The sequence below is a fragment of the Ambystoma mexicanum genome, chromosome 14, assembly GCF_040938575.1.
Source record: "Ambystoma mexicanum isolate Mex_15411 chromosome 14, UKY_AmexF1_1, whole genome shotgun sequence".
NCBI lineage: Eukaryota > Metazoa > Chordata > Amphibia > Caudata > Ambystomatidae > Ambystoma > Ambystoma mexicanum.
Genome location: NC_090940.1, coordinates 181615514 through 181641117, shown reverse-complemented (window position 1 = coordinate 181641117; position 25604 = coordinate 181615514). Strand labels below are relative to the sequence as shown.

Here is a 25604-nt window from a genome sequence, read left to right as displayed (position 1 = left end):
CCATGAACCAAAATTTTATTCCAACAATCTGCACATTCAACAATTCTAGAATGTATACTTTTTTTCTTAACAGTATGTTCAAATCTATCAACACGGTATTAGCATAATTCTTTCCTTGACATGAGTGGGGGGAAAAAAGGAGCACAAACTTACTAATTGCCTTTATACAAGACAAAGTATCCTGAATCGCAGACTATTCACATATTACCAAGGTATATGCAGGCGGTGCAAGAAAAGAAAAGTTTAAAAAAAAATACAAGCAAGAAATTGTTATCAAAAGACATTTAATACATACTGCTTAGAGGACAACATCTAAAACAGCGAGGCATACCTGCAATTCCCATCTTCCCCTCCCACCCGCCTTCAAGACATGCTTGCCACTGCGCAAGTTAAAAAAAAGAAAATCAGTTCAATTTCCACTGTCAACAGATCTTGACCTAGATCTCTGGTTATCAACAGAAGCAGGGGACCGAGATCTAGATCGTTGGTGATCTTCAGATGCTGGCGATTTTGATCTCGATTTTGATCTACTTAAAGACCGTTTTTGTATGTTTTCTGGTGCAGGTGATCCACTTGCAGAGCGGGATTTGCTACGATTGCTCCTTTTGCTGTGGGTGCTCCTATTGCTGCGGCTACGACTCCTGCTACGGGACCTTGTGTAAGATTTACGGCTCCTGGAGCGAGAACGGCTACGAGACCTAGAAGAGCTCCTGCTGCGAGAACGGGACCGGCTTCTTGACCTGCACAGAAAATGAAGTTACAAAAAAAATATATAACTTGCTATGGAAATCCTGCATGACACCCTCTAGTACAGAACTAATGCTCCATCCAAGCGATCTACTTGGACAAGAATTTTTTTTTTTTTTTTTTTTAAAAGAAAATTAATCGTGCATATTAGGGAAAATATAAGATTTCACCATTGTGATGGTTTGTGAACAAGATGCTTCTCAAAATCCCCCATCTAATGGTGGCCTGACCAGACAATACTTGTTATTTAGCTCTCCAAAGAGCATCCGTCATAGATTTACATGCACATTTAGGTCCCAATTGCTACACAATTCTCAGTCGACAACACTCCTAATTTACATTCAGATGTGTGGTATGAAAACAACCAGAATTAAGATTTACACAAGTCTCTGAAAGCAAACTCCCAAGCAGAACCAGATTAAGTGGTGGCCAAGCTGTATAACCTGTCACCACCTAATAAAATTGCTTGTGGGTCCCTACAGAGCGGTGCGTTAACAAACAGAAGCACTGAACCCGATACTAACTGTCCAAGGGGACATTTGCAGTTGAAACTAGCCGCCATGTTCAGTGAATTTTAGAAGCTACACAGACATGGGTGTCAACGTGTAGCAGAGTTGGGATGTGTGTCTAGTTCTTATTGTTAAGTCACGGGGGGTGTATATATATGGTTTATATTGACATTTCGAATGCCTCCCCCCAGCCTCCCCCCCGAAACAGCCTTTTATTTTATTTACATGTTTTTAATACTAACTAAACCGAGAAAAATATTTTAAAAAACACATTCTGAATTTTTTCGCCCCGGCAAATTTTCGGAGAAAAAGGCATTCAAAAATGTGCATTCAACAATTTAACTGGATATATATAGATTGCATTTAGATTGGGCCAACAGGAATTGTACATGTATCAAGGTGACACCCCCGTGTATTATTTTCCACTTCTTAGCTCAATTATATACAATATGTATGAGGAATATTATTTGATAAGTATAAATTTGAAATAGATCAAAAGTATATACATCTGTTCCTAAGGTTATATGGTAGGACCTATTGTCCTACGTACATTTTTTAACTTATTTGTGTGCCTTTCCATGGATTTGTTCATTTAAATAATGGCTACACCCAAGTACGTACGGGCCGTGCCTTTGACAAATATAAAAACATTAAAGTGGTACATTTACAGGACTCCCCATTTTGAGTTGAATACAGCACACTGGGCCACGCCTACATGCCGTGTCAGAACTTGACAGATGGCCAAGAAAATTTGGAAATAAGTGAATATATTCCTGACCAATTCATCCATAGCGCAGCACCCTGGTTGCAGGTACCACACATCAAAATGGAACAATTTTGTACTTTGGTCTGGATGATACCCGCTTGCTTGTGTATGCGTCACCACAATAATCATGCAACCCCCAAACCCTTTATGTGCAACCCCTCGAGGTGGGAGCACAGAATGATAGCAACCCTTAAGTGAAGCAAGATTGGTCTACCACGATGAGCTGGGAATTTTGGAAAAGGTATGCAGCTTTCAAGTCTCATCACCTCTTTAAAATTAGGTGGGGGTGGGGGAGAGAGATCCTGTAATGTGGTCATTTTAAACTTGTTTGCTGTAAACGCTTGTTCACAGGGAGTTCGGGCCAACACTGGCCTCATTGTTACCTTGTTTGGGCACAAGTAAATGCACTCAGCAGAAATTAGTTAGCACAAGTAAATGCACTCACCCGATCTCTGGGAACTAATCAAATTGCCCTTTGCAACAAAATGGATGCACCGGCAACCTGATGGTGTGGCAGTAGATTGCAGTTTCCCCAAAGAGATTGATGCCCACACTGCCCCCTCCCCCTTAGGCCAGCCTTGGTTGCACCTTAAGACTGTTTGGATGTTGAGAATTGTTTTGTTCAGCGGTCGCTCAGAATCAATCTTTTTTTAAATGGGAGTGGACATGTAAAGGAGCATGGGCTACATAACTGAACACATGGGCCATTTACAGGTACACACCCAAGTTGACGCCCTTTCAAATACAAACACACAAGATGTAACACTATACACCAACCACTGAGGAAAATAATCTATCGTATGAGCTTGCGTGGACACTTTTACAAATGCTGCATACGTCAATTTCACTACTTGGCTATCCAGACCAAAATATATATATAAAGAAATACATCTATATGGATTATCCAACAGGGCTCATTAAAGGCATGCTTGTGAGGTCTTTTACCACATTGTTGAGGAAAATTAACATTGCATAGGGACAGCACATTTTGGAAATATTTCCCTTTAGCATTTCCATGCGACAGTCATTCCGAGGTGCTTTTGTTTTGCTCAAATCTATGCGCACCTTCCTTTACCCAGTTTAAGGATAATCGGTCATGCAGATCAAACAAATTCCATCATACGAACAAATCAAACTCTGAATTGTGCATTACGTGCAATTTACCCGATGTAGGATTTTGTTAAGGGAGCTGGTTAGAAACCAGGCCAGCAACTATACACAAACAGCTTCCAGATAAATGACTTGGTGACTGAGCATCAGAAATCTAGACATCAAGTTTGCTCTATAGTGAGGAACAAAAGCCGACCCTTGCACTACTGTCCCATCTCTTACCCGCAGATTGCTAGTGAAAGTTTTTACAACTTCGTTCAAGAGGTGATTTGAGGCCCATGCCAGGCTGTCTTTGCCACATTCAGACATCTTCACCTTTGACTGCAGCCTGAATCCCACTTAATGCTTTCCTCAATAGTAAGCACAAAATGAGCTACTGGGTGCTTCAAAACTGCAAAGCCAAGTAAAAATCAGTACAAGCAAATGTAAAACAATGACAATACCTGCTGCTCTTTTTGTTGCCTTCTATTAGCTTGATTTTTCTCCCATTAATTTCTTTTCCAGAGAGTTTCTCAATAGCATTTTTTAAGTCACTGTACGATGCAAATTCAACCACCCTAGAGGGAAAAATAAATAAATACGTTCAGTACATTTATGGACTTTGTAAACTGAAAAAGAAAGTGTGCAACGCAGGAACTTTATAACACCACTGACAATTCCAAAATGTAAACTGGCAGTTACCATAACAGATCAAAGAAAAAATACCCAGTTTGCCAGGTACCATGCTAGATTGTCCTGTCTGGATGTCTTACCACCATGCTGTTGGAAGGCTATTGTGGTGGAAATATAAATCAATAATTCTACAATCATATGGATGCTGGAAAGCACCAGGTCTATAAAAAGTAGTTTTTTTAAAGCCAGGCCTCAGTTTGCACAAACCAAATGGACAATGGACTCTAGGTGCAAATGGTGTGCTGTGTATCTGGAGAACAGAGTCTACCTCTGTATTTGAGGCCCTAAAAATAGGAATGGGAGGGTGCAGTGCCCCCCGACCCCTTCCAATGTAGCTTCAAGGCCTAGAGCAGCCACACACCTTGCAAAGGCCCTGTGTGCATGTGTGTACTTTTGGCAGGTGGCATCAGTGTATGCCAACAGGTTCAATTGAGAGCAATGCTGTTCAACTTGCCAAAATAAACCCCAGTAACAGAAGCAAGCGTCTTAGTCTACTTCTATGACCAAATGCACCCTTTTGACAATGGCAAGGCGGATGTGGAGAGCAGCGATGAAACCCACGAGGAGCAGCAGGGCGATGAGCCGGAGGACGCCACACCACTGCCACCACTCCCGTTGCAACCACCACAGCAACCGCCGCCACCACCAGTGGACATGACAGCAGACATCCTACAGGCACCGCACACCTTGTGCTCGCAACCGCCGCCACCACCACCAGTGGACATGACAGCAGACATCCTACAGGCACTGCACACCTTGTGCTCAGATCCGGACAAGGATGCCCATGTCGCCGGCGGGAGATCACGAGGCACCGGGACCGTCAGGGGAGGGCCCCCCCGTCAAGAGGAGGAGTTAACCCTCCACCTCCTTGCCATCATTCGCCGCCATCCCCTCCTCCGAGGGACGATACGGAACCAGAAACAGCAACGACCGAGTGGACCTCCCGTCTCCAGTGCCCCACCGCCCGACGAGTTCGGCTCCCTCTAAAGCCTCAGAAATGTTCCAACTGGCTCCTGAGGAAAAGGAAGGCTTCCTGAACCAGAGCCGGGAGGAAGACCGTGCTTTCGATACCTCTAATGGACGGCATTTGGGACTGTCCCTTATGAATAACCAGTCTTGGCCCCGCAAAGCGGGACCGGTATGAGAAGTACAGAGTGCCGGACTCTGCACCCAAGTGTCTCAGATCCCAGCCTTCCCCGGACACGGTGGCGGCGAGGAAGAAATCTTTGAGATCTTCCTGGTAGACGCCCCCCCCCCCCGGATGGCGAGGGAAAGAAGCTGTGACAACCAAGGCAGCCAATGTCCTAGCCATCGTGGCCAGTTATGACAAGGAGCCATGGTTCAAGATCTCCCCCCTCCTGGACTTTCTCCCAATAAGAGAGCGGAAGCGCTGGAGATCCTGCAGGAAGGTGAGGTGGCATCGGACCATGCCATCACGGTGGCCACGGACATCGCCAACACAGGATTCCACCAGATGGGCAACAGCGTTTGCCTTTGTCGGCAGGGTTGGTTGAGGGCCACTAGCTTCCGCCAGGATGTACAGTCAAGGGTGTGGGACATGCCCTTTGACGGGGACAATTCGGCAAGACTGCGAGTCTCTTCAGGCCATCAAGGCGGACAAATAGATGGCTCCAGCAGTGACGGCCGTCCTTTCGGGCCTCCAAAGTACGTACCAGGGTTCCTCCAAAGGTTTCGGGGGTGGCTCATCCTGTCGTAAACCGGCCCGCTCTTCGGACCAGGAAGCCTACAGGGGCCGCAGCAAGTCTGGAGGTGGTCATGGGAACCCGAGACCGGTTGGTGGATTCTGCGGGCAAATTTCTGGCATTTGGAGTTCACCACTGCTGCAAACGGATCGATCTGGGGCCTGGCCCACTTAAGGAAGATGAGGTCCACACGGTCCTGAAGTTCCCACTCGTTGCATGAGCACGACTCAGAGGGAGTCTGCGCAGTGGTTCTTGACTCCCGCCGGTTAAGTGGATGAGTAACCTTGACGGCCCAGTGCCACAGGGCCTTGAAACACTTGTATAGGCGCGTTAAATATATCACAAATCTTTGGAGCGCGCCAGGGATTGAGTGCCCCCCCCCCCCCCTTTCCTGATGTACAACATTGTGGTGGTGTTGTCCACAAAGATGCTCACCACATTTGCCCTCCAGGGATAAAAGGAATGACTAGGGGGCCCAGAACACTGCCCCCAGCTCCAGGATATTGATGTGAAGCTCCTTCTCCGCCTGCCACAGTCCTCTGGACACCTGAACCCAGCGAGCGTCCAGGACCTCCTGAAGAGGTCGCATCAGGTAGGTGCAAGACAACATTATGCCAAGCATTAACTTCATGGTCTGCAGCACGGTGGCGGTCTTTAGTGACAAAAGTCACTGCACCCCCCCCCCAGAATGGCCGCTACCCTCTCCAAGGGAAACGCTAGGCAGGAGACTATGGAGTCCGACTCCTAGGACAGCACGTTCTGCGATGGTGTCAAGCAGGACTTCGGATAATTGATGGAGGACCCCATCCGATGGACGGTCGTGTCCGTGTGTCCCATGGCAAACTCTGAAAAACTGGCCCGGTTGAGCCAGTTGGCGAGGTATGGGTAAATGTGCATCCCCATAGATGCAGATTGGACCGTGAAGATGGTGAACCGCCTCCGTCCTTCATGTCATTGAGCAGCGAGTTGGCAGCCTTGATGGTAGACGCTTCAGTGTAAATAACCTTACTCCCCATGGCGTCCTATTTCTTCCCCTCGCTGTCCGGAGGAACGGAGGATGACTAGGAAGGGTTTGGCAATTTCTTCCCGACGGTGATGGTTACAACTGCTGACACCTGGGAGCGGACTACGGGACCGGTACTTTTCTCCAGCCTATCGCGCTTGGCCGGGACCATGCAAGGATTCTCCAGAAGGGCCAGGCCTTCCTCCCACACATCATGCAGGAGGGGGGCCCGCCATGATGATCTTCCTCTTGGCATCACGCCCCAGTAAAGGAAGCCCTCCGTCCTAGCTTCGGCAGGTGGAAGCGGAAACGTTTGGAGGCATTGGAGACGATGGAATGAAACGACCCCACCCCATCTGGAGGGGACGCTACTGGTTGCAGAGATCTGCCTGCGTGACGATATTCTGTCGATGGGCACCTGGTGCTGGGGTGTTGGAGGATGCTTCCTCTTTTTAGCCGGCGGCTGATCTGGGGCCGCCGGGAGAGGGGCCTGCAGCATCCTTTACAGGATTTCTGACACTGTAGGACCGAAAGATGTCCAGGGATAGCTCTCGGCTGAGATGGTATTGTCAGAACCAAGGCCCACCCACAGTCGTCCTCGTGGACTGTGTGCAGGTACTCTGTTCGTCTGATGACCAAACTTCCATGGCCTGGAATACAGCCTGTGGCTGGCCCAGACAGCATTCTCCTCGGTATGCCAACAGGATTTGCCACCGCCCCAGTTCAGGCCTCGGTGACATCATGTGCGCAGTAGAGGCTACCTTCACAGGGTCAGTCCCTTGGGCCTTCCAAGAGAGCAGCCGTCATCAGCTCAATGCGAATATTTCTCCTGCGCCGCATGGGCCTTCTTAAGTCGGCTGCCTTTTCCTCTGCCCTGGGCTGCTCTAGTTTCTCCCGGAGGTTAGCCAGGTTGGACGATTTCCTCTTTGAAGAGCTCGATCGCTGGCTGGCGATGGAGGCAGTCGGTGACGTTGATCGCGCCCGGGCCATCGTGGGACACGCTTTCACAGCTACCGATGGAACTGGACAGTGTTTGGCCTTGTCTTGGGCACCCACGGAAAGCATTGTCGTTAAACCACGCCACCATTCTACTGCGTCGATCCTTCAGCGTTTTTTTGGGAGAAGCCAAGGCAAATCTCGCATTCTTTGTGGTAATAGAAGGCGTCTTCCACAAACACGTTCCGTACCTAGTCTGAATCTTGTTTCTCCTCAGTCATGGTCGGAGGGGCAGAGTAGGCCCAATGGCGTCCTGGAAACTGACGATCCTTGCCTTGAGGGCAAACTGTAGAAGTAGCTCACAGAGCAAACTCAAGGACTCCAACACTTGAAACGTGCGGTAAAAATCTGATGGCTGCCAGAGGAGGGGCTTAGAGAGAGGACTGTCATTGGCTGGGGCAGTTTGACCCACAGTACAGTGATTGGTTTAGAGGAGAAATACAGTAAGTGAAACTTCTTTTACAGAGAATTCCCAACCTGACAGGGAATGTTCATGAGCATGTGAATGCACGCAAGACCCCCATGCTGGATAAACTCTCTAAACGCCCTTAATTTCCACAACATAAAGGCTATATGAAAACTTGGGTCAATTTGACCAGGGTACCGCTTGCTTTGGGGGACCAACACCAACCCAGTTACAGTGCGCTTGATAACAAGGTTCAAAATGCTTTTGCTCTTTTGGCTTTTAATGTCTTCAGATACTTTCCGAGTATTTTTTTCATTAGACCAATGACGATGCATAGGGCGTGCTTTTGTTTTTTTCCTTCTCTTGCTTCCCTCAATTTTCTGTTTCCATTGTTTCTTTTATTACATAATTTTTATCCATGTTTGGTACCACTTCAAAAAGTGTTTTTTTTCTTACCTCGTTCGTACAATATTGTCCGATTGTCATTATTTGCGAAACAAATTTGTGACATGATAATTTTATTAGACAGTAACTAAGTGGTATTGTAACAAGTCTTGCCTTGAAAAAGACCAAATGTGGTCGAAACGTGTTGGCAAAGATTGGCAAAAATTAAACAACTGTGATCAAAACTATTTGCATCTCAAACCTAACAGATTTGACAGCGCATCTTTGGAACAAGAAGTTTGTTTTGTATACTTGATATCAACACAGGAATCCGTTTAGGGTGGCTGGAGGTACTAGCTTGAATCTGATACAGGGTAGCCATGCATGACCCATCGCTGCAACATGGCTATCTCCCCGTTACCATCCTGACAGATGGATGCTATTTGGCCCGATAGAGCAATTGATGGCGCTTTAATGGCTACAGCATGTCCTCAACTGGCTCCAATGAGCCGGTCCTGTCTCAACAGCAGGCTTCTTGTGTTTGCTGCAAGTAGGGTGTAGGCCCTGTCTGAGTCGATAAGTCCAATCCTTTGTGCTCTTATTTGCAAGAACCTTACAGTTGGCGATAGGTCACGGTCACTAAGGCATTGAGATTACTCTTGAGCACATTTGCATGGCCCTCTCAAACTGGTTTGCAGTGCCAGTTGACAATTGGTCATGCAATGTGGGAGCTCGTCCCATATTGAAGATGTAGTCCAGGTAGGCATGTGCTACTGCACGGGGACAAGTTCAGTGTCCGGTTCATACTGATGCCGGAGACTTGTTTTTGATGGAGTGCAACGTCCCAAACACTGACGGCAGTTAAACCCAAAAAGAGGGGTGGGAGAAGACTGATACACATAGTAAACAGTGTCATGTTACTTTGGACAACTGGTAACATGCACCAACCACTCTAGTTAAAGCAAGTTCTTTCAACAAAAAAAAAAAATGCACTAGTGCTACATACATCTCTCAAGGTTGGTTTATTACAAAATAAAGTGTCCAAGGGAGAGGCAGAGATATCCCAGAGGCTACCACCAATAAAACCTACACCTTCCTCTAGCTCAAAACTTTAGTGAGATCGAGCAGCCATAAAGTACAAAACAGGTTAATGTGCAGCATACAAAAAGGCTTACCCTTCATTTAACGTTGGTCTGTGCGCGTCTGCAAAAGTAACTTCACCGGCTTGCCTCATGAAATCCTTCAGATCCTAATAATTGTATCAAGCACAAGAAACTTTGATTAGGCACATGAAGTAAAACTATACATGACTTAAAAATTAAGCGGGGTGGGGGGTCGTCTAGTTTCTGAAGACTAGTGGATGTCATTGTAATAGAATTGGGGCGGATAACTACAACAGGGCACGAAATAAGAGAAAAAATATATTTGTGAAATGTGAATATTTATGGCGTTACAAAATATCTACGTTTAACTCTTTACCAACAATTAAAAAGGGCTATGTTTTACAGTAATTATTTTGTGCCCCATGTTAAAAATAGGATTTACTTTACCTTTATTATATCGCCCTAGACTATTCAAGCAGCAATAAAGCACTTGGAGATAGTTGCAATACATGCCCGACTGGCTCTTCGCCACCCAAGTGTCGAACACTACCCAAAGATGGCCTTTAATCGCACGACCTGCCCATTTGGAAGACTAACGATGATGGCCATTTTCTACTTGAGAAGTTACCAGGGACCACTTTACTGCGATCAGGATTCCAACGACCACCCAATTTCGTATCTTTCGACAGGATCGCTTATTCGGAATCTTTACAGAAGGAACAGCTTTCAACTTAAGATTCAGACCTCTTTATCAACTCTCAGGGGGCCGCTGCAACCTGGCACTTCACAAGTGCTCCGATATTGTCAAGACCATCAACGATCTAGGAGTGGCCAAATGACACGGTAGGAGCTGACTGGCAAATTCAACCCGGCCAACCAATAGTGATCAAGACAGAGCGATTAGGATAACCCACAGGCAGTCCTCGTCACGAGGCCAACGACACACAGAAAGGCTGGCAAATAAAGGGTTTAATATTTGGTTAAAATTGATAATAAACAATGAGAAAAAACCCTTACCCAAACATTTCATGCAATTTTTATTTAACTACAACACATCAATGTTCACAAATCTAATTTATGTGACTAAAATGGTATAATAAAATACAAATTCTAAAGTTAACTACAATTACTGTAGACGATAATTACATTATTAAAAACAGAAAAAAGGAAAAACTAAATTTTGAACAAACCTGCCAGCTAACTCTGGAAGACAAGTTTTCTACAATAAGGCGATTTTCAGTCCTTACAGGTGGAGCATTTCTGAAAGAGAAACCCATGGTTTGCATTCTTATGTGGACTAAGGACTACTAAGCTATCAGCAATGTTTCTTAAGTGCACTTCACTGGTTAGGACACACAATGGCCTCCAGTTGTCTAGATTTTACCTCAGGAATACATTTATAAAATTGTATGTGCACATACCCGCCTTGTATTGTTAAGCAATTTAATTAGGTTTAAGTCTAACCATTGATCGAATATCCAGGCTGTCTAGTGACAAGAAATGGGAACTTTATACAGCTGGATCCAGCATCCCTGGAACTACATAACTATTTCCAAGTACCCATACAGGAACAGAGACTGCTCATTTCATTCTGTAGAAAGAAAGAAAGCATGCTCCAGCACAATAAAACGTGGTTGTGTATTAATTGATTGTGGTTTGTCATGCCAGCACTTACCTCCTATCACCCCTTGGGCGGCCACTGCTTCTACTAAAACGATCACCATATCTTCCACCTCCGCCGCCGCCTCCTCCTCCTCCTCCTCTTCCACCTCTCATTCCACCTCCACCACCCCTGGAGCGAGCTCTAGCATGTTCAATTGTAACCCTAGAATTAAAATAGCAGCGTTAAAATAGCAGCCCATTATCTACATCATTTCGATTCCACCTTGCATTGCTTACCTATTAACTGTTCATGCATCAATCACCCTTAGAAAGGACCTCAGTCTTGGGTGGAAGGACCACCACCATTCTCTCAAAAAGGTTAATCACCAAAAGGCAACAGGTTATGTTACTTGGCATTTATATAGTGCTCTATATCATTAGTATGACCTCAAAACACTGGTAGGTTGAACGCCCTTGGGAACTGTAGTTCTGATCAGGAGAGGTGTAGAGTTGTAGGGTGCGTGGGTGCACAGCTGATGTAATTGTCTGACAGTAGCTGCATCCTAGCCTTAGGTGTGATCAGTTGAATGTGTGCAGCCTGGTGTGCGGGCACCCAGACTGGGCTCTGGCTGCGTACAGCCAGAAAGACGCGTATGAGCAACAGGCCGGAATGTGCTCGGCTAGCTGTGTTTTATTAGGGTAATGAGGTGTTCATGGAGTCATTCATATGTGAACAGCTAGGCCGAATTAGTATGGGGTATAACTGTGTTCTAGTTGTATGATGGTGTATAGTAGAGTGTAAGCATAGTGATGTAATAAAATGGTTATTTTGAAATGAGAGCAAGCAGGTGGACAAGGTGGCGGGAATGCAGCGACACAAGGATATATAGGGACAGGGTGTAGCAGGAAAGCAGGGTGGCATGTTAACGTTTACATTCGCTTGCTATTTAGATGTGATTCAGGATAATCGCAACTCCTCCCAAGTGTGGGCATGCTAACATTTGTAGTTCTATCTAGAATCGACTTGGACCAATGTTCACGACTTCATCTAAGCATGGCACAAGCCACCATTTACATGCTCATCTAAGTGTGGCACATGCCATCATTCACAGTTCCATCTACGTGTGGGAGACGTTATTTACAATTCTATCCAAGTGAGGATATGCTACCGTAATTCAATCTAAGTGTAGCACATTCTACCATTAACAATGCTATCTAAGTGTGGTGCACGTTCTCATTCATAATTCCATATAATTGTTTACATGTGCTGTCATTTACAGTTCTATGCAAGTGCTGGATAAGTTAGCAATCATAATTCTATCTAGATAAGGCACATGCTAGCATTCACAACATGCAAATGACTTGTAGTATGGACCTCCGATAGAGGGTCTACGTACATGGGTATTAAATGTTACAGTGCATTATGCAACACCATCTTGGGAAAGAGGAGTGCTGCAATTTAGATCGCAGATATGGGAAGTTATACTGGGGCTGGCAGAACAAGGCAGGTGGTGGTTATTTGTAGGTTTTTGAGGCCAAAACATGAATTCTCTCCAGCATTGGCATATTTTCTCACTGGGACAGACCTTTGCAGCAAAACCAAAGCTTGCATAGGCTTCGTTTCCCCAATAGGTGGGCTGGCCCAATTACTTTCCAAGCCAAAACAGTCCAGACACCCTTTGTTACCAGACCCCCAACTTTTAAGATAATCAGTACCCACTTCATGGATCTGCCCCGGGCAACCATGCAAGAGGCAAAGGGCAGCACCCCAGAGTTTGTCCCCGACGACGGATGATGCACCCTACAGCTACAACTAAGGTGAGATGCGTGGTGAAGGCAGCCATTACGGTTCTCAGTTAAAACCCTGCAGTAACATCACCATACTATAACACTGTAGATTACATGCTTAACGCCCTAGATATCCAGAGGGAGCCATCCGTGGCTGTATCTAGGGGTAGAAACCTATTGCACACTCGATTGGCGGAGGTATGAAATGTGTGAGCTTGTATGGGGTCCACAATAATCGCACACATCAAAGCAGTCAAGGAACACACTTTGACAAACGGTACAGCGACCAATGGGTAATACCACACAATATAAAAAGATATATACAACTATTGGAGTAGGGCAAAATACATATCAAACCCCTGAAAAGAAGGTACAAATTAGTACTAGCACTACAGATAGTATTAGCACTTCAAATACACAGAGAATCACCCCTATCTTCAGAAGGCCAGCCCCAAGTTGTCTGGGGCCTTAAAGTTCAGTTAAGTTTCCACATTGAGACTTGCAGGTCAGTTGAAGGTCTGAGGTAGCTTTTCCTGCAGTCAGCCTCAGCCCTTGAGCCCCAGGGGTTGCAGGTTTGAGCAGATCTTTGGTCATTGTCCAATGCTGGTGGCAAGGACTCAGTGGAGGAATGCAGCTTAACTATGCAGAGCCCTTGCAGGCCAGAAATGGACACAGGTAAGCATGGCAACACAAAGCAGACTTTCCATCCTATTTCAGGCCCACTTGATGCTAGGACCGAGAAATGTTGCAGAGTTAAGTCCCATAGGACAAGCTGAAGGTCCCCAACAACTCTGAATAGTGTCTGCAGCACGGTAGCCCAAACTTAGAGCTGGCCAGCCACAGAGGGTCCCATGTTTCCACCACTCCAAGTCACCAAGCCTTCAGCCGACAGGTCCACGATCTCCTTGCAAGTCTTGGCTCAGTGTCCTCCAGGATCTCTGTAGCGTGTGTGCAAGGGTCACACACAAACACCAGCAGTGGTCGTCCAATCAGGACCACTGGTAACAAAACAGACAGTCCAGCCCACACAAATAGCCCTCGAGTAGCCTGCCAAAAGCCCCCGTATTTTTCTGGCCCGTGGCAAGATGACCAAAGTAAAAGCAAAAAAATCTAGTAGCATGGCAAGTTTTAACACTAGCCACAGTTAACCAAAAGAGGCTAAAATGGTAAGGCTTAAACAAAATGCACCAAAAAATGGTAACCAGCCATTGCTGCTTCCAGCTTGTCCATTTTGCACACCGAGAGTTAGCAAAATCCTGTTTTTGTCTAGGCCAAAACAAGAAGGTGTCCCGCATCGTACAAGGATATAAAGTTACTACAAGTGATAAGTTACTAAAAGTAGAAACAAAGCAACTAAACCAATCACGATCCAAATGCACCTTTGCCACTCCGGTGGTGATGTGTGCGCGGTACAAATATCTTTTAACAAGTCACCTCCCCTCGGACTGATTTCAGCTAACAGGGTGGTCACGAAGTGACTGGCGCCAGTGGCGGCCCACCTGTGTCTACATGTGTGCCCATATCTCGACGACTGGCTCATCCGCGGCAAGTGCAAGAAGTGGCCATCCAACACACAGGACTGTCTGCTGACGCGCTATTCCTGGGGGCCAGGCACAACACGGGTCTCCTGTCTGGCAGACCCCTCAGAAGATATGGCCATGGCTGTTGGCACTGAAGAATGCAGTCGCAGCTCAGCATGATGTTGCTGTGCATTTACCTGATCCGACACTGGAAGTTCAGCAGCTTCGCAGACAAGATTTCCGTTGAGCGATAAGTTGGCGGGCGTGGATTTTCAGAGCTGCCCAAGAGACCATCACCACAGACGCTGCACTGGAGGGCTGGGGAGCACACTGGACGTCTACACGCCAGAGGCCTCTGGCTACTGGGGGAAGGGATCTCCACATCAATGTCCCTCAAAGGCAAGGTGGTGAGGGTCTTCGCAGACAATAAAACCATGAGGAACCAGGTGAGAAACCAGATGCCCAGCGCTCTCCAGAGAGGCGCAGGACTTGCGGTACTAGGCATGTTCATCATTTCTTTCCACCTGCCAGGGGTCAAGAATAGCATTGCCGACTTCCTCGGCAGGGAGCTGCCTCTTGCCACGAGTGGGAGCTTCGACAGGAACAAGTGGACTGCCTCTTCCGCATTATGGGGCAGGCCCGAGATCGCAATGAATACCAAATGCCAGAAATGCCCCAGCAGGTTCTACCAGCTGAGGAGCATGGGGGATGGGTTTTCCTTCCCGTGGGGGGGGGGGGGGGGGGGGGAATGTTCCTGTACGAGTTTCCTGTTGCCTCTCCTGCTGCAAATCATTCACATTGCAGACGCAGGATGGTCCTCGTCACCCCAGTGTGGCCAAGGCAGATTTGGTACCCAAGCCTTCTCAGCCTGTCAACGTCACCTCCAGTCAAGCTGCCAGTGGTTTTGGACCTCACCAGATAAGGAGGTGCAATCCTGCATCACGATCCAGTATCACTGAACCCCGAAGGCTTGGGTCCTACAGCTGTAGACTTCTGAGGGTACGAGTTGCCCGCGGACTGCAGGGAGGTCCTTGCCAGGGCGTCGTTGACTTGCTACAGACACTAGTCGAAGCATTTTGCTACATGGTGTCGGTTGCAGAAGATCAACCCTCTGAGGGTCACGGCCATGCAGATTCTTCCGTACTTGTCGTCCTTTGCCAAGGAGTGGGATGGCGCACGCCTCTATCAGGGTGCATCTTGCGGCTATCTCCTGCTACACCAGGTGTCCAGGACGGCGTTCTTTCTGGTCCCACTGTCTCGTCAAGGAGTTCCTCAAGGGGATTGTTCCAGCTGGTAAAGGCTCCTGCCCTGGCGTGGGCACCCAATGTGGCGCTGGCGAGGCTCTTGGGGTCTCCCTTCGAGCCCATGCATCAGGCCCCTCAAGTCGTGGAAGGCGGCTTTTCTCGTGACCATGACCTCTGCCAGGAGGGTAGGTGAGATCGAGGCCCTTCCAGCAAACAGCTGTATCTGACTCCACGACACAAGGGTTGTGGTGCGGGCTCACCCCTCCCTTCATGCCAAAGGTTGTCGAAATTCCACCCCAACAAGCCTTTTTACCAAAACATGTCGCCGGCTGAAAGGATTGCACTCGCTGATGTGGCTCGTGTGCTGAAGTACTATGCGGCATGCGCGACAACCCTAGTTCTGCAACCTGCTAGTTGCATTCAGCTATGCAGCTGGTGCCCAACCCATTCTATCCCTTTTGCTTATACCAAGAGAGCCGCAAACTAAAATATTCCACCTAGCCCAGTTCTTTTGCCTGCTACGCCATCTATTCTGCCTAAGCTATCCCTTTCCTCTAAATAGACAAGCCCCCTTGATGTCCAGTGACAGTTAACCCAGTCTGTACATCTACTGCACTATCATAACACTGTAGTTCTTGGATTACAATTGTATATTCAGTGGGAGAGTTGGCGAAACTGTTTTCAGTGTGTCCCTTCATGCACATTTTACTCACACTCTTATGGCTCGCAAAGTCTATTCAGCCACTAAGTGGAGTACTTTCTACAAAGGACATATACAATTTGCTGGGGATTTTTGAAACTTGCATCGAACATTTACTTTGTTTGCAGTAAAAGTTACTGTGCATGGCTGGCAGCAGTCTGCCAAACAAACAGTGCTCGTGTTGACATGCACCATTTTACAGAAAGCGCATTTACATTTGTCATCCGTTGAATGCATTTCTTGGTGCACGAAGGTAAACTAGGCCAAGTAGAAACTTTGCAGGTCCTGGGCTGACCCATGTCTTACTTCAGTAGCGCCCAAAAAATGCTCCATTATTTAAGTCTTCATTACAAATTACTTTTGGTGGCATTACGATATTAGTACATCGCCAGTCAAATGTGTTTTGAAGCCCTCCAGATGCATATAACCGCCTAATTCAGAATAATTGATTGCGAGTGATCACAGTCCTAAACCAAAACTTCAACAGTGCCCCAAGTTACATTGGGTGAGGTAGCAAAAGTAAACCCAACATTCATTTTTATTTACCTTTCACTACAGAGCTCTTTTCCATCCAGTTCATAGACTGCATCATCTGCATCTCTTGGGTCATCAAATTCCTAGCAAATCACAAAGATATTGGTTAGGTCCCACCAAATAGTGTCTCCACTGCATTCACTGTACAGACACAAAGCAATTATTTGGAACCATCATCTCAGATTTCAAGCCAGGTGAGTCAGCCGAGATGCTATGTAATTAGCACACAAATATATGCAGAATGTTGGGAGGGAAACTGGCTCAGCACAGAGTTTCTAAAGGTTGCACTAGGGGGAATTGTACACATAAAAAAAGCACAGCACCAACGCAGGTATCTTGGATACGCTTTGAATACCCCACTAGTCAGGCTGTTTAACGCAGCAGGTCAAAACGTACAGCCTATTGTCAGGGCATTGGTCCTGCAGCCAATGTGGCTTGTAACCCACAATGTATACAAAATAAGCCAATAAAAAGTCATTAAAAATACAAATACCAGTTTAGGTATAGTAGCTACAGCTCATTTAACTCCCTCTAGCATCGAATCTCTCAGATCCAAAGGCGTTAGCACTACCCAGACGTCATTTTCATGGCTGGGCATGAGAACTCTAGATTTCGAGCCATTTCGCCCTACCCGCAGTTTCTCATGTCACGGGGCAAAACAGGTCGAGAAAAAAAGAAAAAAAAAAACACAGGGGCTGCTACACGGTGCAAAAAACCAACCTGGCCCGAAACCTTTTTTCTCAAACAGCGAGAATGCTCGGATTACTTACCGGTAATCTTCATTACTGAGTCCTACTCTTCCTCGTCACAGTACTTACTTCGTGAGGCCCCTTGCCTCTGACACCTCTGACACAGGACCTTCTATTTCTTGGAATTCCTATAACTCCTCCCCCACATCCACGTCACTCAGTTTCATATTGCCAAGCCAGAGCATGGGACCTTCAACGCAGGGAGGGTGAGGAGGGTCGGCAGTACTGTGACGAGGAAGAGTAGGACTAGGAGTAATGAAGACCAGTAAGTAATCGGAGCATTACCTCCACGTCCACTCTTCCTCGTCCCAGTACTTACTTCATGAGGTATACCAAAGCAGCAACGGGGAAAATGCCCCAATGAGAGACAGAGCTAAAGTGCAGCAAACACACCCACAATAACTCAATTCACATCCCACAGACAAAACTCCAACCACGAAGGACCCAACTTCCCCACCATCCAAGTGACCATCAGAGTCCCCCAAAATCAATTTCATGGAGGCCAACTGAGAGCGAAGCCTGGGGGAAAACAGGCCCCAGTCAAAAGCCCTTCTGGAAGAATCAAAGGATAGCACGCAGGGGAGGGTTCCCAGACCGCCCATACCAGTCTCGGAAATGGCCCCAATGCCTGCCGAACACCTTCAGAGTGGAGGGTCCAAGAGCATCCATTATGTACTCAACTACAGGATCTGAGAACCCCTGAGATATCAACCAAGACTGAGCAATAGCCACACTGCCCATTACATCCAGTGGAATTCCAACCGCAGATCCCCTTGAAGGGGACACGGCCACCTCAGAACCAGCCAAGGTTCCTAGGACCGAAGCTCCAACAGAGAGGGGAGCCAACTCCGGCGGGACCAGAAATGAGCCAACAACACAGTCACCCGGGACACTGATGCGCCAAACCACCCGGGGCAGAAGGGGTAGACGGAAAGGCATAAAGGAAAACCCCAAGGCCACTGTACAGTGAGGGCGTCCATCCCCCAACCCCCCCGGCCTGAAACCGAGAGCAGAAGAGGGGAACTTCTGCTGAGGCCGGGGATGCAAACAGGTCTAGAACAGGGGACCCTAATCTGACACATTTCACCGCAAAGACCTGGGCCAACAGGACCAGTTCCGCCGAGGAGTGAAAACCGGCGTCTGAGAAGATCCGCTCGAACATTGGTGGCCTCACGTATCAGAAGGGTGGACAGAGACACCAGATGAGATTTCTCCCAGGTGCCTATCAGCGCTGCCAGAGCATTCAAGGAGCGGCCGGGACCCCGTTTGCAGTTGACATATGCCAAGGCCGTCGTATTATCCGATCGGATCAAAACTGCTGACCGTCCAGCAACTCCTTGTAGTACACCAGAGCTTGGACAATGGCACAACTCTTGCCAATTGGATGATCGCCGGCTCTCCCCAGGTCTCACAACCCTTGAGCTGAGAGGACCCCCGATGTAGACCCCTACTGCTGGCATCGGTAGTAAGAGAGGCCACAGGAGGATGGACCATGCACCTCAGCTTGTAGACCTGAAACCCCCCCGCCACCACAGCAGGGAGACTCACAGCGCTGGGGACACTGAAAACACAACTACGAAAGCCGAGACATCGGAAGCCAGTGGGAGAGAGTATAAGACACCAGGGGACGTAGCCGAAGACGGGCTCAAGGAACCGGAAAACATGCAAGACACCACGTGCCCATGTAACTACATCAACAGGCGAGCCGAAACACACTGCCTTCTGAGAACCCAGACCAGCCAGCAAGCGCCACCCCCCCCTGCACAACATCCAGAGTATGCTCTCCCCAGACGTCCGACCAAGTAGTGCAGGGTCTTGAGACCCATAAGCAGTTGACACATCCTAGAAGGCATAGGGAACAGGAACACCCGCAAGTAGAAAACTTGACCCTGAACAGGGAGAGGAACGGGCAAGACGGTAACCCACAACAATCGTTCGGAGAGAACGGATCCCATGGCCAACTACTTGGACCGTGAGCTGGGTACCAAAGTCCTAACCATGCAAACCTGGACAGGAAGAGACAAGAACTGCAACTGATACCCCCCTCCGGAAGGAGCCCATTACCCAGGAAGCCGAACTCCACAGGTGCCCTACACCTCCGGAGAAGATAGAGACGGGGAGCCCGGGGAAACCGCCAGTCAGTGCACTTGCACCAGAGGAAAAACACAGGGCGTTGAAGCATGCCTGCGCCACAATATAACAGCATGCTGGTCAGCCCACAATCAAAAGGAAGATACAGGACACAGACCATGGCCCCCGCAGCCGACAGGAGCAACCAGGCTGGCGTCAAAAGGGCAGAGTACTATCACAAAGCGGGGCAAAACAATCCATCCCGGATAGCAGACATGAAAGGTAACCCCCCACACCCGGGGTATTCCTACACTGGAAAAACCCACTGAAGTGACATCCCCCTCCACAGCACCAGGGGCTCAGAGAACCCCTCTAATCACAGACATGTGCCACCATGCGCCATATCACTTCCCACAAGTCTGAGAGGAGGCGTGAAAGCAACACGTCGGCACCGGAGGACCTAGGCCCTAAAAGAAGAGACACTGGGAAACCTCTGAATGGCCATTACTTCCATGATGCGTTTTCTATAATTCTATGCCGGACAATCATCTCCTTTGACCTTCCCTCATGCAGTTCAGGGGAAGAGGACAGGACAAGGAGTCTGCGTTCATAGCTAGCACAGACCCAAACACACCACTAACTCGCCACATTACTGAGAGGTGGCTTGAGCACTGTATCCAGTAGCTGGTAGTCCCAAGCTCCAAATCGTTCCTATGCGCCGGTCTAGGAAGGATGAAGGGCCGAGTCAGCACCGCAGAGACTTGAACCCGAAGTGTAGACTATGCCAGGCCGGTACCCTTCCGGCAGCTTGCAGACGTGTCCAAATCTGCACCATTTTCACAGGCTGCACGCAAAAAATGCTGCCAACATCCAGTGCACCCTGGGCTCCGTGCATGCTGGCCTACATTTGAAAATCAAAATCCTGAGATGTATGCCCCGCCCACAGCCACACAAGACTCCGCCCATTTGCACACGGCTCCGCTCACACGCCCCGACCACCTGTCAAAAAGGTAAACTCAGTTGGTGTAGCCTTCAGTTTGCTTACGATAGCATTGAAAATAATTAATTCAATGCTATAGTAAGCACAATGAATGCGGCGCTGCGGTCGAAATAGTGCTTTCAATCCATGTCATTGGATGGAAAGCACTAGTATTGCTGCGGCGGCGCCCTCAGTGTGCTTACTATAGCATTGAATGAATGATTTTCAGTGCTATGTAAGCAAAATGAAAGCGGCGCTACGCCGAAATAATGCTTTCAATCCTTGTCATTGCATTGAAAGCAGTATTATTTCGGCAGCGTCGCCTTCATTTTGCTTGCTATAGCATTGAATTAATTAAAAAGTGGCACCGCCGCCGTAATAGTGCTTTCAATCCAATTACATGGATTGAAAGCACTATTATAGTGGTGCAGGCAGTGGGCACGAACATTTCGCGCCGTTTCCGGTCCCGTCATATTCGGGACCGGCAGCCAATCAGGTGGAGAATATGACAGGACCCGGAAGAATCTCAAAATTCAAGGAACTTTTCCGGAGACCCGGAGAAATGCTTGAAACTCTGGAGTCTCCGGAAAATTCCGGAGGTTGGGCAGGTATGGCTCTGTGCGAGGAGCGGGTGGTATGTGACATGCCTGTGACAGAACAGTGCCCCCGCACTTTCAAAGACTCTCTGCCACTGTCGCCCCACAAGCAGAGAGGCCTCAAAACAAAAAGGGAAGGCTAGCCCATACTGCCAAGTGCTTGCCATCATTTCCAATAAAGATGTGTACACAGAGCATGAGGAAAAAGTCTGTCGAATCAAGGTGGCCAAAACAGGAGGAGGGGGAAAAACATCAAGCCCAGTCCATCCCCTCTCCTTACCTTCCCCGGGCCATGCAGGACCTGAGACACAATGCTCACGCTGCGGTCCTGGGCCCAGCAAAGAACCGAGCGAGGCAATCCCGCTGAACTGTGACACCAATCCCTGCAGGTGGCCCAGGAGCAGTGCTGCACCTGAGGGAGCCGAGGGCCGCGCCACACAGCCCCCCCCCACCCCAGTGCCCAACACCGGGAAGAAAAAGTCCAACCAAAATTAAACTGAGTGACGTGGCGGAGGAGTTATAGGAATTAAAACAGAAGGTCCTTCGTTGGAGGCAGGGGCCCCATTAAGTACTGTGACGAGCAAGAGTGGACGTGTAGGTAATGGACTCCCGACAAGCAAGAAATGTGCCGAATACATGAGCATTGACAGCATAAACTGACAGACCTTGGAGGGAGGCGGTACGTATTTTAAAGATACTAGCGTCATTTAGATGCTACGGCTACAGTAAAATATATGTAGGAGTGGCACCAGAGGTCAGGGACTCAACAGCAAGTAGCACTGTCTGACACTTAAGGCCCCATTCCCAAAGGGGGTGGGTGCAGTATGCTTACGTGCGTTCATTGTATGCATCAACCGGCATGTATTACTTACCACAAAGCCAAAGCCTCTTTTCAAATCAATGTCCCGTATTCGCCCATAGCCTTTGAAAAAACGCTCGACGTCCTTTTCCCTCGCAGCTGGATTCAAGCGACCAATAAACACTCTGCACCCACTCATGGCGCTGGAGAGAAAGGAGGAAAACAGGACAACATTCGATCAAAAAACCTCCATGAAATCTAGTTCCGCGGTGCATGCATAACGCTCAGAACACATGCATGCATAACGCTCAGAACACATGGTCACACTGGATGGGCGGGCTTACACCTTTTTGCGTCGACGTTTGCATTTATGGCAACATTCGGCGCCATAATCTCACGCACCCGTGGCAATAAAAAAAAAAAAAAAAACAGGCACACGCTAGGATGGTTAAATCCCCCTAAAATACATTCTCACACGGACGATCAGCCATACATTCTCAAAGGGTGGTTCCCATTTTGACTAGGTCAAATTAGACCGTGTGCGTTGAGTGTAAACAAGACTATCGCGAAAAAAGTTAAGTAGAAACAGCTTTGTATTTTTAACCAAGGAAATGAAATATACCTCTTGCAATTGGAAATTTAAGATGGCCACCAAAGTGAGGGTAAAAAAATTACAAACAGTTATAACTGCATAGAACTTAATTCTAGCCTGAGATCGCAACAATCCCACCTAGAATTTAAGGCGACATTCCCACCTCCAATCGACTGCCCTTTGCGGTTTCAACGTAGGCCTGTGTGTGTGAACGGGGACAACTGCTGACAAAATGGCGGCCGATGCCACTCGAGTGAACAAAAAACGGCGTTCGCCGCATGGCGAGCAAACACGGTGACCCACCCCATCCTTCCGATCACTCGCACTCGGTGCACAGTCGGTCCCAGGGGGACTCTCACGTCCGAAGACCGCCGTAGGAGCCACTAATCAAAGCACAGTACTTCCGAACCTAATAGACCACTCTCTTTACAGAGCGAGCCCCCCTAAATCCCCTGTAGAGGCGAGAGAACCTCCACTGACTCAGTTCTCGTACGATTGCAACCCCTTCAGCGCCTGAAACACCATTTGTTCTATAGGCGCCTTGGTCAATAAATAAAATAACCCACCGATCCTGCATTACGAGTTCCTACACCCGTTTACGAACAGCGTGCAAATTGATATTTTACAAACGCTCCATATGAGCCCACCTGCTTATACATGCTTCAATACCAAAACGGCTACAGTAAATGTACAAAACCGGAATTTCGATTCCAACCCGTGCAGTTTTTTTTTGTAAATATATATAGACACATACCAACGGCTTAGCGTACAAGGGATCTCTGGCTATAGATGCACGCTCGCATTTTGAGGTACCAAACAATGTGTTTATTTACCTGTGTTGTAGAAATTCCAATGTTTTCTCTTCGGAGACCAACGTCAGTTACCTCCCAAACGACTGGCAGCAGTTAATGACGCAGTGGAAATTCAACAGCCGCAGAAAATGGAAGCCTCAGTTGTGATGTAACTTCCGGTTTGCAACTGCAAGCTCGCGAGACGTGACAGCAAGCAACGTCTCACGTTTTTGGGAAGCAGATGTGAATGTCGGATAAAGTCGCCATCTTAGAGCGAATGGCTACCAATGTGCTTACCTGTAGGTTTTTGTGAAGTAGATGCGGGATTAAGTGGGGTTCGGTAAAAGAAACTGTCGCCAATTTTAGAGCGATTGGCTGGCAATGTTCGTACCCGTAGGTTGGCAGAAAATATCAATGCGGACCTCTTTAAAAGACTTTATTTTAGGTTAGATTGTGTGTTTTTTTCTTTTAGGAGAATGTTTATTCAGGGCCATTGTTCCCATACGTGCATGCAGTGTTTTGGGTTAATTAGGTTAAAAAATCTCGTGGGGGCAGTGACCTCTCAAAAATAGCCAAGGAACTGAAAGGTGGCTGCATATTTAAAGAAGTGGCTTGAGGGACCTAGTCGAGTTGTTGCACTCGACGCGGAATGGAGCAACAGCTACTTAGCCGAGTTCACTCTGATTACACTAACCCTGCTGCTTTCTTAGACCCATTGTGTCTACGGGCCTGCAATGCGCTCTGCTGTGAAGCTAGTCCTTTTGTGTAGGGTATGTCCTTTGGTTTGGGTTTCCCAGAATAGCTCCTGCCGAAGGACTGTCTTGCAAGAGATGTTAGCTCTGCTTACAAAAGAGCAAACGAAAGGAAACTCACTGGCTCAGCTGTTCGGCTGGTTGCATCCAAGACAGCCAATCTAGGGAGAATGCACGCGGCCTGTGCTGGGATCACAGGGCTGACATATGTAAGATACTAGTCCTGCATATACTTTAACATAAAGGTGATGCCCCTATCAGACACAACTTCTTTAGGGAAGCAAACCCTAGTAAATAAGCCAAGTAATATTTACTAGCAACTGACTTGGTAGTCACAGTCTTCAATGGGATGGCCTCAGGATACCTGGTGGGATGGTCGACCAGCACCAGGATAAACCTATTGCCTGAGGATGTTTGGGGGTCAAGGGGACTAACAATGTCAATCCCTACTCTCTCAAATGGTACCCCCACAACTGGGAGTGGTACCAATGGAGCTTGGATTGTTTAGCCACTATTACCAGATAACCGGCAGGTGGCACAACTCCTGCAGTGACTTTCTACTTGCACCCCCGTCTTTGCCCAGTAGAAATGCATTGATAACCTTTGCTTGGTTCTCTTGATACCAAGGTGAACAACAAGGGGCACTTCATGTGCCAGCTTTAGAAGGAAGGGTCTTACAGCAAGGGGAACCACCAACCTATGATCTACTTCTGTAGGCTCACTGTAGTGGAGCCCACCTTCCCAATAAATCCTATGCTTCCCAGGAGGTTCACCCTCAAGCTGGGAGCAGGCCTGTCTCCTTAGGCCTTCCAGAGATGGGCACTCACGTTGGCCCTTACTGAATTCCTCCCCGTCAGGGCCACCTTCTACTTACAAGTCTTTTAGTTCAGGATGGTCACTTGAATCAAATACTTCAGATTACACCTCTACCTCGTCAGGTCCTGGTGTTTGACCAACTACCTCCACTTCAGTGGTAGGTGAGTTAGAGGAAATATTCTCTTTCCCTCTTTTGTCTTTTTTGACTCCTTTAGCCTTGGGTTTCCCCTTTCACTTGGGCACTGCAGTGGTCTTGGCCTGTGCTGCCCTTGTTTGAGACCTTGTGCGGGGTCTTTCTGCTGTATCTCCCACAAGCCCTAAGGCTCTGAGATCATTTCCCAGCAAGACCTTTCCTGGGACATCTCTCTGAATGCTCACTGGGATCCTGACTACTGTACCATTTAAAGTAAGATTTACAGGTATCACTGGGAACTCGAGAGGTGGACCATGAGCCAACTTAGTGGGCATCAGAGGAGCTTTGGCAACTTCCTCTGGGTCTACCAAGGTAGAATCCACTACAGTTCGACTGCACCCACTATCCCTAAGAGCAGGAGTATCTACTTCATTGATCAGCACACTGTCTTTAAAGTAGTGCTTGGTATTGTCTAGAATCCTAGCATAAGCCTCTGAGACTTTGGGCTCCCAGGAACCCAGGGAAACTAAAACTACCTCA

General features: G+C 47.8%; 1 protein-coding gene across 1 annotated transcript; it reads right to left on the bottom strand.

Annotated features, from left to right (window-relative positions):
- On the bottom strand, positions 1-24228 carry SRSF5 (serine and arginine rich splicing factor 5). Its single transcript, XM_069638876.1, has 8 exons — positions 23406-24228; positions 22054-22183; positions 16800-16870; positions 11075-11224; positions 10590-10659; positions 9472-9545; positions 3576-3689; positions 1-740 (listed from the first exon to the last, which is right to left on the bottom strand). Exons 2-8 carry the CDS (start codon positions 22177-22179, stop codon positions 410-412), a joined length of 936 nt encoding a protein of 311 aa, XP_069494977.1. The 5' UTR covers positions 22180-22183; positions 23406-24228; the 3' UTR covers positions 1-409.
- Positions 24229-25604: the final 1376 nt, after the last annotated feature.